Source organism: Euprymna scolopes, chromosome 38 (genome assembly GCF_053919585.1).
Source record: "Euprymna scolopes isolate OS-2025 chromosome 38, ASM5391958v1, whole genome shotgun sequence".
Classification (NCBI taxonomy): domain Eukaryota; kingdom Metazoa; phylum Mollusca; class Cephalopoda; order Sepiida; family Sepiolidae; genus Euprymna; species Euprymna scolopes.
Genome location: NC_136519.1, coordinates 82,206,892 through 82,221,038, shown reverse-complemented (window position 1 = coordinate 82,221,038; position 14,147 = coordinate 82,206,892). Strand labels below are relative to the sequence as shown.

Sequence of the window (14,147 nt, the reverse complement as noted above, 5' to 3'; positions counted from 1 at the left end):
GCAAGAATATAAAGAGTAGTTGTCTGTGTGTTTGTATGTCCAGCTAAAATTTAAAAAATACCAAACTAACACCCACAAAGTTTATATTGTCTTGACTGGTATTGACCCATATGCATAATATATAAAATAAAAAAAATATTCCTTCTGTAAGGGGGTCAACTGGGCTGAGTTTTGTCATGGTGGCCCCCACCATACATTTTCAATGTCATCTTATTGTATTAAGGAGAGGTGAATGATTTACATTCTTATTTTCAATGAACTGGGCAGAGGGCAAAGAGGCATGGGGTAAAGAGGGATGGGGGAATGAAAAAGGGAGAAAGAGAGGTAGAGAGAAGTTTTAATATAATGATGTTACACATACTTCTTAACCTTTTATTTTTATACTCCCAGGTAACACCAGGTAGCCCTGCTAGGGCAGTTGTCTCTGTATGGTTATATGTCCAACTAAAATTAAAAACTGCAAAACAAAGATCCACAAAGTTGTTATATTCTTGATTAAAATAATATCTAAAATTCAGAAATTTTTTTTTAGATTCTTTGTGGATCAACTGGGTCGGGTTTTGTCAGATGCGGCAGTTTTTTAGTGTCATTATCTACTCATTTAGAAAGATGCAGACTCGTTATTCAAGGAATCCATTATATAAATGAGAGTTATGCATGTATATGTTCAGTTAGAGAGGAATAAGCTACGAGGAGGAGGAGGAGGGTGTTGGGTAGAGAAAGATAGGAAGAGGTAGAGAGAAAAGTTTTAATAGAAGTAGGTTAGATTTTTACTCAGGGAAATGCTGAATAGCCTTCTAGTCTTATATATCAGTGAATGCTGGATCCTCGACTGCAATGCAATGCCAGATCCATGGTTAAATGGCTCTACAATGTGAAATCTGGTCAAACCCAACACGTTCGGTGAAAGGATATGATAAGATCACTACCTAACTTCCAAATCTGACCCCCAAGATCGCCATGGGCATGGAATATGTGCCTATATAAAAGATGGCTTTCCATGTGGTAGGGACATCTCAAGAGAAGATCCTAACTTACCCTATATGTGCTTCCGAGTAGCACTAGCTCACACTACGGCATTTATATTTACTCTCTATCGCCCCCATAACAGCGGAGTTACTATCTTTAAAAGCATATCTGAGAAAATTGACCAAGTTCTATCAGCATATCCTTCAGCTAACATTCACGTATGTGGAGACTTCAATGTTTACAATGTGGAATGGTTGACCCACTCAAACAAGACCGATGATGAGGGGAGATTCTGTCATGATTTCTCCATTGCTTATGACCTCACTCAGATTGTTCACGAACCCACCCGTGTGCCCGACAATGACGGCCAGTATGCAAGTCTCCTAGACCTTTTTCTCACAACTTACCCTGAACTATGTTCAGTTACCGTTCTGTCTCCTCTTGGATCTTCCGACCACTCAGTTGTATCAATTAAGATAAAAATGAAATGTAATAAGTCCTCAGACGTACCTCTCCATCGTACAGCATATCGATACACTATGGCTGACTGGGATAGTTTCCGTACATTTATATCGGATCTTCCTTTGCATTCCATGTTTAAAAAGGATGTGTCCTCTATAGTATCAGACCTGACAGAATGGTTAATTGTAGGTATAGACAATTTCATACCCTCAAAAAAGTTCCAGCAAAAACTTAACAGCCAGCCATGGTTCTCTCCAGAATGTGCTGCTGCTATTACGCACAGAAATCACTTCTTCCACTGCTTCCAACATAATAGATGGTATGGAAACTAAAGCCGCTTTCAGGACTGCCAGCAACCATTCTAAGAAAGTAATAAAGAACGCAAGAGAGTTGTATGCTCAGTCCGTCAAGTCCAAAGTAGCTGAGCAGCGGCTTGGTTCCCACCAGTTTTGGCAAATTGCAAACAGAATCCTGAACAGAAGCGTGTGCTCTATCCCAACTATCATCAATGGACCTGAGTTAATCTCGTCAGCATCAGACAAAGCCAAACTCTTTGCCAAGAACTTTGCAGCTAATTCTACCCTTTGCGACCAAGGCCGCCAACCCCCAATATTTCCTCCTGTATCAGAAAACACACTATGTGATATACAAATATCTGTACGTGATATTGCCAAGCTAATCAAAAACCTTGATTCGAGTAAAGCAACTGGCCCTGACGGTATTCCAATTATAGTACTCAAAAAACTTCAACCTGAACTAGCATCCATACTTACAAAACTGTTTAGCGTTGTCTTAAGGAGAATTGCTTCCCATTACCCTGGAAAATCTCATCAGTATGCCCTGTATTTAAGAATTCAGGTGATCGTTCATCCCCCTCTCAGTACAGGCCAATAAGTCTCCTGTGCGTCATGAGTAAGTTGCTGGAATCTGTGTTAAATAGAGAAGTACTCAACCATCTCAGCAAAAATAACCTTCTTAGTGACACACAATATGGTTTCCGTTCTGCTAGATCTACAGCAGATGTGCTTACAGTTATATCTCATAGGATTAGCGACTCTCTCGACAGAGGCAACCTTTTTAGGACAATTGCTCTTGACATATCAAAGGCCTTTGATAGCATATGGCATAAAGGTTTACTTCACAAGATCTCCAGCTATGTTATAGCTGGAAATGTCTTCTCAATTATTAAATCATTTCTCTCTGATAGGTTCAAAAGAGTAGTAGTTGATGGGCAAAAATCAGAAGCTCACAGTATAAATGCTGGAGTCCCTCAGGGGTCCATCCTGGGCCCAACTCTTTTCCTGATCTACATTAATGATCTTCCAAATCACATCCTTACATCATTCGTAGACATTTTTGCTGATGACACTACCATCTATGGTAGCACATCTAAGACAGTAAACGACCAAGTTCTCTCCGATTCTCTCTCCTCTGATCTTGATCACGTTGTACAATGGGGAAATGAGTGGCTGGTTACTTTTAATGCATCTAAAACCAAGCTACTATCTTTACATCATCAACGTTCTGATCCCCATCTGGCATCAATTAAAATGAATGGCTCTCATCTTGGGGAGGCCTCAAGTTTTGACAGGCTTCTGGGCTTGACCTTTACTCCTGATCTTAAATGGAATACGTACATCAAATCTGTTGCCAAGGCTGCTGGAAAAATGGTCGGATCTTTCTATCGATCCAGTAGATCGATCACTGCTGATGCAATTCTCTATCTATATAAGAGCCAGATACGTCCAGGGATGGAATACTGTTGCCACATATGGGCAGGAGCTGCTAGAAAAGACTTGTCCTGCCTTGATAGGGTTCAAAATAGACTTCGTGGCCTGGTGGGAGATGTCCTTTTCTCTTCCTTGCAACCTCTATCTCACAGAAGAGATGTTGTGAGTTTGTCTCTGCTTTATCGTTATTTTCATGGAAAGTGTTCAACTGAGCTTCAATCTATGGTCCCCCCTCGCCAAACTTTCACAAGAAACACTAGACTAGCTGAAAACATTATCAATAATTTTCCCCACTCTTTATCTGTGCTTAAACCTAAACATAGATTCCATGATCAAAGCTTCTTTCTTAGAACTGCACGCCTGTGGAATTGTCTTCCGTTTTCCTGCTGTCTATAATATGGTTGTCTTCAACTCCAACGTGAACAAGTTTCTGATGAGCCGTTCCACTTAAGTTAACAAATTTACCGAACTTCCATAACTATCGATTACTATATTGTCCTTTTGACTACTCTACACCCTTTAACTTTTATCCTTGAGTGGCCTATCGGCCTTGATAAGTGGTGACACCTATGTAAAAAAAAAAAAAAAAAAAAAAAACTACCTTTGCTCAGCATAAAAGTTATCGTTAAAACAAATTGGTTATACTGGTATGGTCATGTGGAGCATTCATTCACCTGAATGAACCACTGAAGAAGTACGGAAAGCTTAATTCACAGGAAGATTGGCTGGCCAAGGAAAATTAGGAAACAAGTAATTAGACATGACCACACAAAGTGGAATTTGGGGACTGCTGACTTGAAGAACCGTGAGAAGTGTAGAGGAAACTTGCGTAATATTAGAAACTATATTGAATGTATATATGCTTATATACACAAAAGGAGACGCTGTTTTGTTATACATACACTCGCACAACACTAGACACAAGTCATATATATATATATATATATATATATATATATATCTCACGTGTGGATATAAACTCTAGATAATATGTATTGTTAGACATGAATCATACACACATATTAATTATTTACACCTGTACAAACATTTATAGATACAAAATTAAGATGAACATTATATATACACGTTATATAGATGACTGTGTATTACAAATTATATACATGCACCGTTATACAACATATGACTATTTGACCCAGCCAATATACAACATGCATGGTTATATAATAGAGACAGTTATATACATATACCTCATTGTACAATATTACTAGCTAGTCATTTATGTATAATTACAGTGCGCGTTATTCATTAATTACATTTTCTTTACAACCTATTATTTTCATTTAGTAAGACATATTTATCCTGATACGTTTGTTGACATGGCTACGATGTAGATAGAGTATTGTGTTGATTAGAACGATGGAAATTTTTTTGTTTTCATAATTCTGTTATTTGTAGAAATTTCATTTTTACTTGATTACAATTTTCTGTTCTTGTCCAGAATTATATATTAAGAAAAATCTGTATGATGTACGTACCCGTAACAAAACAAAAATATATTCCAAAAATCACTGAAATTGATCAAGTGGTTTTATTTTTATAAAGAAAATTATTTTTAAGCGATTAATGAGAATTCATGGACATTACAACATAAATCTGATAGGTATGAATTATTGCTGAATTACTCCCCTTTGTTTCTTGACATTTTTTTTTCAAAATGGCAGGCAAGCTCATCCTCCTCGGATACACATAAGATTTTACTTATTTAAAAATAAAACTACTAGATTTTTGGAATAGGACATTTTTGTTTTGTCATGAGTACATAGCTCATACATATTTTCTTTTTGTTGCTTCAATACGAATCAATTCTGGTCAAAAACGAAATCTCATTTGTTAATTGTTTCTACTGATTTACTTTATGCTTCAGAAATGTTACTTTGCATCATGTTAGACACAAGGTCAAGTGGGGTTTTGAAAAGTCAGTACATGAGGTGAAATGCACTCAACAAAAAATGCCTGAGCAATCTCATCTGCCAACAAAAAATGCCTGGAGCTATCCCATCTGCATTTGTCGGTAGAGGCACCGCAGGCAATTAGCAATAAACAGCCTTTACCTTATCAGAAAGAAAGTAAAGCTTGGAAGAGTGAATGTTTCCGATTAAAATAGAAGCATACCATAAAGTCCAACAAAGACATTTGTTGGATTGTAATTAAACAAATCAGATTTTTCAATTTTTGAGATGAGGATTCATATATAATTCTGATTATTTGGACTACTGTTTGCATCTTGACTGCTATGTTCATAATGTTTCAACCAATATACCCTCTGATCTTCAGGTGTATTTTATTGAACTTGGGAATCTTTCTGTTAAACTTGCGAGGTTGAACCCCGGTATCTGCACGGAATTTCAAACAAAACCCTTTATTTAATCCATGGGGATATTTCTGTCAAAAATACAATTGCGAATTACTCAGGACTTCTACGTAGTCATGGCTGACAGAACAAGATGAGAAAATGCTACCTCCGTGAATTAAATGAAGGGTTCTGTTCAAAATTCCGTGCAGATTTCAAAGTTTGATAGAAAGATTCCAGTGTTCGAAATGATGCCCCTGAAGAAGGTCAGAGGTCATATTGTCGAAAGCGTTATGAAAATAATGCTCAAGTTGAGAACAGTAGGCCGAAGAATCCAAATAATACATAATCATCATATTTGACGATCAAAAAAAATTTACATAAAGACAAATTACGTGGTTTCAACTTGCGATCAATATCGTTTTTGCATTTAATATTATGCATTCTTGCATTATGACGGATTCCGAGTTCTTTTATTGATTTAATGTTCAAAGAAAAATCTAACATGCTATGGGTCAGGTCATTTCGCTAACCAATCTCTGCATAATATGAACGGGGAAAATTGCATATTCAACATTTTTATTCTGCATTCAATCATGTTGTCGTACTAGTGATTTTCTTTTATTAGCGTCTGTTTATTCTTTTGAGTGATCCTGGGATTCTCAGCTCTTGCAACTGTTGTTCCTGCAGATCTATAATTCCTGGTTCATTCCCAATTTTGTGTGACCCAAACCTCGGAAGTGATCTGATTGAAAACCATGGTAGCATAGGCAGACTCAGATTAAGCTTCAAAGAAAACTACAATGAAACTTCATGGTTTGGTTAGTTTTATTCTACTGCAGGTCAACCCTTTTCTGTGTTATTTAATGCAGAATGCAGTCATTTAAGTAAAACATTTTATGCTTTAATTTATTAATATCTTCAAATATAAGATTATATGACTTTTCGGCAAGTGATGTTGGATAATAGGAAAGAGCAATAATAAAGAAATGTAAAAAATTAGTTTCTTGCTCTTTTTGATTTAGGACACAAGTGGAGTTAGAACACACACACACATAGCATAAAACAGGATCCATTATTCTCTTCAAAATACAAAGTAATAAATGGTATTATGTTTCTGAATTTTTTTGATGAGGATTACTTATTTGTTTTGTTTGGAATCTTCAAACTATTGTTCTCATCTTGAATGTTATTTTTGCTACTTTTTGGTCGATGTAACCACCAGCCTTCTATATTGCAGCATAGAATTTAACGTTAATTATGAATGATAATATATAGATAATAAGTAAACAATCTATATATCTATAAAAGTGAAATTATCTGTGTGTGCACATTTCTCTACCAAACTGCTCTATCAATTTTCAATCTACAGATTCGAGATTTGACAGAAGGGGTATTGAGATCTGGGAAAATCTTTTTAATTGGTTTTCGGCCAGAAATTTGGCTGTCAAGGAGTCAATTTTGGATCTAAACACTTGAAATTTTAGATGTGGGTTACTTGGACATGGATCAAACTTTTTAATTTGATTTGAGCCCAAAACAATAAATGTTAAGTCAAAATTGGGGTCAAAGTTTTAAAAAAAAATTGACCTCTGCAGTCCTAATTTTTGGTCGAAACATTTGAAATTTTAACAAAGTGTATTCAGACATAAAGCAAGTTTTTTAATTGGTTTTTGGCCGAAAATTTGGCTAGCAGGGGCTCAAAGTTCATAAGGTTTTACCTTTGCGGTCTCTAGCAAACTATTCAGCCAATTTGGAGTCTAAAGATTTGAAATTTTACATAAAGGTTGTTCAGACATACAGGAAGCTTTTTAATCAGTTTTTGGGTGAAAATTTGGCTGCCAAGAGGTCAAAGTTGAAAGAGTTGACCATAGCAGACTATCAAACTACCGCCAATTTTGGGTCTAAACACTTGAAATGTTAGTTGTAGGTTATCTGGACACAAGTCAAACTTTTTAATATATATATATATATACACACACACACACACACATATGCACAAAGTTATGAACAGTACATAGGGTCTATGCACAGCCGGGCTGAACTGCAAATTAGCGCACAAATACATGTATTTGGTGACTTTAATGTCCACCACAAAAACTGGCTTGGATTCTCTACTTACACAGATGCAGCGGGCAGCACAACTCATAGCTTCACTATATCTCACTCCCTATCACAAATTGTTACGTTTCCAACCCGTTTCCCTGACCAGGAAGAACAACACGCATCACTTCTAGATCTGTTTTTGACCACAGTTCCCGATGACTGCATAACGAAGGCCCACAGCCCACTCGGGGACGCTGATCATGCAGTGATAATGGTTGAAATCGCCCTAAACTCTAGAGCCAAAACTGAAGAGCCAGTGCTCAAAACAACAAAATATTATAAAAAGGCTGACTGGGAAGCCATCAGGGAACTAATCAGAGATGCCCCATGGAGAAATATTTTTTCTCTCCCTGCTGAACAGTGTGCAAACGAGACCACTGACTGGTTCAAAACTGCAATCGAAGCGCATGTTCCCATGCGGAAATTTTATAGTAAGCCCCACTCTCCCCAATGGTTTACGTCGACTTGCGCAACTGCCATTGCTCAAAAGCAGCATGCATACCGTAGGTTTAACCGACATAAGTCCAGTTTAAACAGACTGAAGTATATAGAAGCTAGAAATAACGTTAAGAAAGAAATAGCGACAGCTAAGAGAGAATTTACGGAAACCACTAAAAAGCGCATCGAAGCCCAAAAACTAGGAACTCGAGACTTCTGGAAAATCTACAACAGTGTAGTAAATAATGGGCAATCAACAATTCCCCCACTAACCAACAATCACGAGGTTGTCTCCTCAGCAACTGACAAGGCTAACATGCTTGCCAGTTGGTTTGTCTCAAACTCCACACTGGACCCTTCCAACCACCCCCTACCTGACTTTCCTATGCGGACAGACGCCACGCTAGACGATCTGAAAACCACCCCTGCTTAGGTGCATGCTATCATAAAAAACCTTGACACTTCAAAAGCATGTGGACCCGATCTCATCCCAGCTGTGCTATTAAAAAAGTGCTCAGCCAAAGTAGCTCCAGTTCTCTCCAAACTCTACAACAAATGCATTAATGAATCTTGCTTTCCGGGCTGTTGGAAAACTGCTTCTGTTGTACCAGTATTCAAGAATTCTGGCGAAAGGACTGACCCATCAAATTATTGCCCCATTAGCCTCCTCCAACTTTTTGCCAAAATATTTGAGACCTTAATTAACCATGCTCTAGTCCATCACCTTACAGATGCTAAACTTCTGACTGACAAACAATATGGATTTAGACAAGCCCGTTCCACAGCAGACATCCTAACTGATCTCTGAACGTATATACCATTCACTGGACAAAGCGGGGGAGGGCAGAGTGGTAGCTCTAAATATATCTAAGGCTTTTGACAGGGTATGGCATGAGGGTCTCCTCAGGAAAATTAGATCATACGGTATCACTGGTAGAATACTTAACATAATTAAATCCTTCTTAGATAAGAGAAAAATCCAGGTTGTCCTTGATGGTCGTACATCTAAACAATATGATATAAATGCGGGGGTGCCCCAGCGTTCTATCCTTGGACCTCTATTGTTCCTGATATTCATAAATGACCTCCCCGAAAAAATTGCCTCTGAGATGGGTATATATGCTGATGACACTACACTCTATGGCAGGCACGACAGTAAGACGAATGAACACATATCTAAAGAAATGGCAGAAAAACTAGAGGAAGACCTCCAATCTGTAGTGGAATGGGGACAAAAGTGGTTGGTCGCGTTCAATGCTGCCAAGACTAAACTAGTTTCATTCAATAATTACAAGAAACCCTCTCTACCACCTATAGCAATGCCCAACGACTCTTTATCTGAGAGTACATCTTTCAAACTCCTTGGCCTAACGTTCACAGGAAACATGGAACAATTACATTGAAGGCATTGCCAGGGCCGCTGCAAGAAAGGTGGGCTCTCTCTACCGTGCTAGACAACTACTAACACCCGAAAGTATCCTGTACCTCTATAAAGCAACCATTCGCCCATGTATGGAGTATTGCTGTCACATCTGGGCTAGTGCTTTTGCTACTAGTCTCTCGCTCCTAGATAAGGTTCAAAAGAGAGTCGCAAACCTGATAGGCCCTGAACTGGCATCTAAGCTTCAGCCTCTGTCCCATTGACGAAATGTTGCATCCCTCTGCCTTTTCTACAAGTATTTTAGTGGTGAATGCTCTGACGAACTGCAATCACTTGTGTCCCCACGACGTGAGCACCCTCGACAAACCCGACTGGCTGCTAAATCCCACCCCCACACTGTAGAGATCCCTAGATGTAAAAGATCTTTTTACTCCAATAGTTTCTTCCCCAGAACCGCTAGACTCTGGAATTCCATTCAAGTGTAACGTGAACCGACATCTTGCTGCCCAAATCCCTACATAGTACCCCAGTAGTTGTTGCCCCTGATAGTAGCCCCCTACACCAAAGTGGCAATTTGCCTTGTTTGGGGTGAAAATGTAATAAAAAAAAATATATATATTCACAACTAGAAATAAAAATAGGTTTAAGGCTCCGAAAAATCTTACTAGAACTGTCCGCAAGGGCCACTCACATAGTGGTTAAAGTACTTTGAAAAAATCAATCGTAAAAGTGATTTTCTCTTAAAGGTTGAAGGTTCAATTCTCAGTGTGAGCGACTGAAAAACAATTGCAAATTACTTGGGATCTCTATTCAATTATGGTTGATGGAACGAGAGCATGTTACCCCGTGAAGTAAATAAAGGGTTTCGTTCAAAATTCCGTCCAAATTCCTGAGTTCAATAGAGACATTCCTGAATATGACAAAGTACACCAAAAGAAGGTCAGAGGTTACATCGACCGAAATGTTGTGAAAATGACAATCAAGATTCGAACAGTAGTTCGAAGATTCCAAATAAAACAAGTAATAAATGGGTTCTATTTTTCACGTTTTGATATGTAGACTACGACACACAATTGAGATCTCACCATTACAGCAGCTATTCTATAATCAATGGCAAACATCAATGAATCACAATCACAACTAATAGAACTGCAAAAAAGAAGTAGACAAAATATATATATATATGTTTTGTCAATGATTACCTCCGACAGACGATCCACCTATGATACAACTTTGAGTCAGAGTAGACCTAGAAGTCATCTCAACTAAGGGATGATTTTACACTTACCAAAGCTCCCAAATTAGGGTCACACCACCAAATGTAATTGAAGGGTTAACTAGGATTTCAAAGGCAAGATCTTACCTGGTAGCTAGCAGACAAAGGCGACAGAGAAAGATGGGTTATCAAAAATTGTAATCGGACATGATAAAAAAGCCATTAAAATTTCCTAGTGAAAATTGTTTGGGTTTTTTTTTTACTTAAATAATTTTTAAGTTAAAATCTTTAAATTGCAAAAAAAAAATTATTTTTTTTAAAATTCAAATTAAAAAAAAAAACAAAAAACAAATCATACCATGTTTTTGCAAAATTCTGCAGAAACAAAAGATTTTCTGTGAACATTCATTCATTTGAATCCAACCAAAACGAAACGAATTGGCTCTGGAATTGCTTTAACGATCCTGTAAACTTGTAAAGAAACCTGCATACAATCAGAAAAGACAAGACGAATGCAACGCCAATGAACGTCAAAAGAAAGGATATCCCAGAAACTGTTGGAGGTTCGACTGTACGTGGGCTTCGCAGACATGTTTTAACTGTTCATAAATAGTGGCAGACATTTTATGCGAGCACATGTTCTCTACGGCTTGGTAAAGTTCCTCTAAGTTTGACTTGATTGAATGGCTGTTATGTATTGCCTCAACGGCCTCTTCCAACTTCTGCCAGGTGTTCTGCTGGTAATTCTCTGGCAACTTTGGCTTATCTGGAGAAAAGAAAAAAGTGCAGAAAACACGATTAGGACAATAGAATCTTTAAATTTGATCTACTCTAATATATAAAGTAAAGTTAGTCAGTTTATCATTTCTTTATCATCATTAACTTTTTTTCCAACAAAATATTTTGATTCTGACTTTTTTTTTTTTTTAGTGAATTGTTGCAAGTTAAAAATAAAATGTAATTAGATTTCATTTTTTCCAGAAAATACTTTCAGGTGGCATTTTAAATATTTTTGCAATTATAATTGGCTATCTAAAAATAAAATGAAAAAAAAAAAAAAAGAAAAAGAAAAAAAAGTGCATTAATTACATGTCATATCAAAATTAGTAAAAATTCCAGCGATTAATAAAAATGATAAAAGATTTGCTAGAAGTAATTTTCTTACAAAAAAATAAAAAAAATTGTAACTAGTGCTTCATCATTTTCTAATTTAAAGCATCAAAACTAAAGTGAAAATAAGTCATATTGTTGTACGGAATAAAATGCTAAAACTGCATTCAATAAATTAAAATTTTTCTTGTAATTATTTTTCCCCTTCATTTTCTTTTTACTAATTTCAGCACGACACATAATTATGTAATCGTGTTTTTACTTAAAATGCATTTTTCCAATATCTAATTATAATGCACAAGCACCTTGTTTTGAAATAGCTATCATCTTTAAAAAAGGACATAACACTGTATTCATACAGAGTTCCTCCCTTTGATTAGAACAAAATGACAACTATTTTAGAAAAGAAAATGACAATTAAAATAAAAAAGTAAAAGAACTTCCGGGAAAGATGGCATAAGTTTAGCTGGTAGTAAAAAAAAAATTATCACACCCATCGTCATCTACTCCATTAAAAAAAAAATTATTCTATTGTTTTGTACAATTACAAACAAACAGCTTGAAAAAATATCCGCAAAAACATTTCATGTAAACTGAGCAATTACTTTCTGACAAATTAGTAAATGGAGGCGTGTAACTTTTAGTGCCATTGGCTTAAAACATGTGAAATAAAAAGAGTGCAAAGAGTGTTTTATTTATTTATTTACTTTTTTTAAGTGATGAAAAAAAAAAACCCCGTAAAACTTTTACATTTTTTTCCAGGCATAAAATATGTTGTAGGCATAATCCAACCTAAATATGTGGTAGGCATAATCCAACCTAAATATGTTGTAGGCATAATCCAACCTAAATATGCTGTAGGCATAATCCAACCTAAATATGTTGTAGGCATAATCCAACCTAAATATGCTGTAGGCATAATCCAACCTAAATATGCTGTAGGCATAATCCAACCTAAATATGCTGTAGGCATAATCCAACCTAAATATGCTGTAGGCATAATCCAACCTAAATATGCTGTAGGCATAATCCAACCTAAATATGCTGTAGGCATAATCCAACCTAAATATGCTGTAGGCATAATCCAACCTAAATATGCTGTAGGCATAATCCAACCTAAATATGCTGTAGGCATAATCCAACCTAAATATGCTGTAGGCATAATCCAACCTAAATATGCTGTAGGCATAATCCAACCTAAATATGTTGTAGGCATAATCCAACCTAAATATGCTGTAGGCATAATCCAACCTAAATATGTTGTAGGCATAATCCAACCTAAATATGTGGTAGGCATAATCCAACCTAAATATGTTGTAGGCATAATCCAACCTAAATATGTTGTAGGCATAATCCAACCTAAATATGCTGTAGGCATAATCCAAACTAAATATGCTGTAGGCATAATCCAACCTAAATATGCTGTAGGCATAATCCAACCTAAATATGTTGTAGGCATAATCCAACCTAAATATGTTGTAGGCATAATCCAACCTAAATATGCTGTAGGCATAATCCAACCTAAATATGCTGTAGGCATAATCCAACCTAAATATGTGGTAGGCATAATCCAACCTAAATATGTTGTAGGCATAATCCAACCTAAATATGCTGTAGGCATAATCCAACCTAAATATGCTGTAGGCATAATCCAACCTAAATATGCTGTAGGCATAATCCAACCTAAATATGCTGTAGGCATAATCCAACCTAAATATGCTGTAGGCATAATCCAACCTAAATATGTGGTAGGCATAATCCAACCTAAATATGCTGTAGGCATAATCCAAACTAAATATGTTGTAGGCATAATCCAACCTAAATATGCTGTAGGCATAATCCAACCTAAATATGTGGTAGGCATAATCCAACCTAAATATGTTGTAGGCATAATCCAACCTAAATATGCTGTAGGCATAATCCAACCTAAATATGCTGTAGGCATAATCCAACCTAAATATGCTGTAGGCATAATCCAACCTAAATATGCTGTAGGCATAATCCAACCTAAATATGCTGTAGGCATAATCCAACCTAAATATGCTGTAGGCATAATCCAACCTAAATATGTGGTAGGCATAATCCAACCTAAATATGCTGTAGGCATAATCCAAACTAAATATGCTGTAGGCATAATCCAACCTAAATATGCTGTAGGCTAAATCCAACCTAAATATGCTGTAGGCATAATCCAACCTAAATATGTGGTAGGCATAATCCAACCTAAATATGTTGTAGGCATAATCCAACCTAAATATGCTGTAGGCATAATCCAACCTAAATATGTTGTAGGCATAATCCAACCTAAATATGCTGTAGGCATAATCCAACCTAAATATGTTGTAGGCATAATCCAACCTAAATATGTTGTAGGCATAATCCAACCTAAATATGCTGTAGGCATAATCCAAACTAAATATGCTG

At 36.5% G+C, this 14,147-nt stretch overlaps 1 protein-coding gene across 1 annotated transcript in view; it reads right to left on the bottom strand.

Moving 5' to 3' along the window:
* Positions 1-14,147, bottom strand: part of LOC145263225 (cullin-4A-like) — a 164,940-nt gene that overhangs the window by 81,121 nt on the left and 69,672 nt on the right. Inside the window, exon 2 of the mRNA XM_080120310.1 lies at positions 11,160-11,379. Coding sequence (XP_079976436.1) covers positions 11,160-11,379 — 220 coding nt within the window. The remainder of the gene's footprint in view (positions 1-11,159; positions 11,380-14,147) is intronic.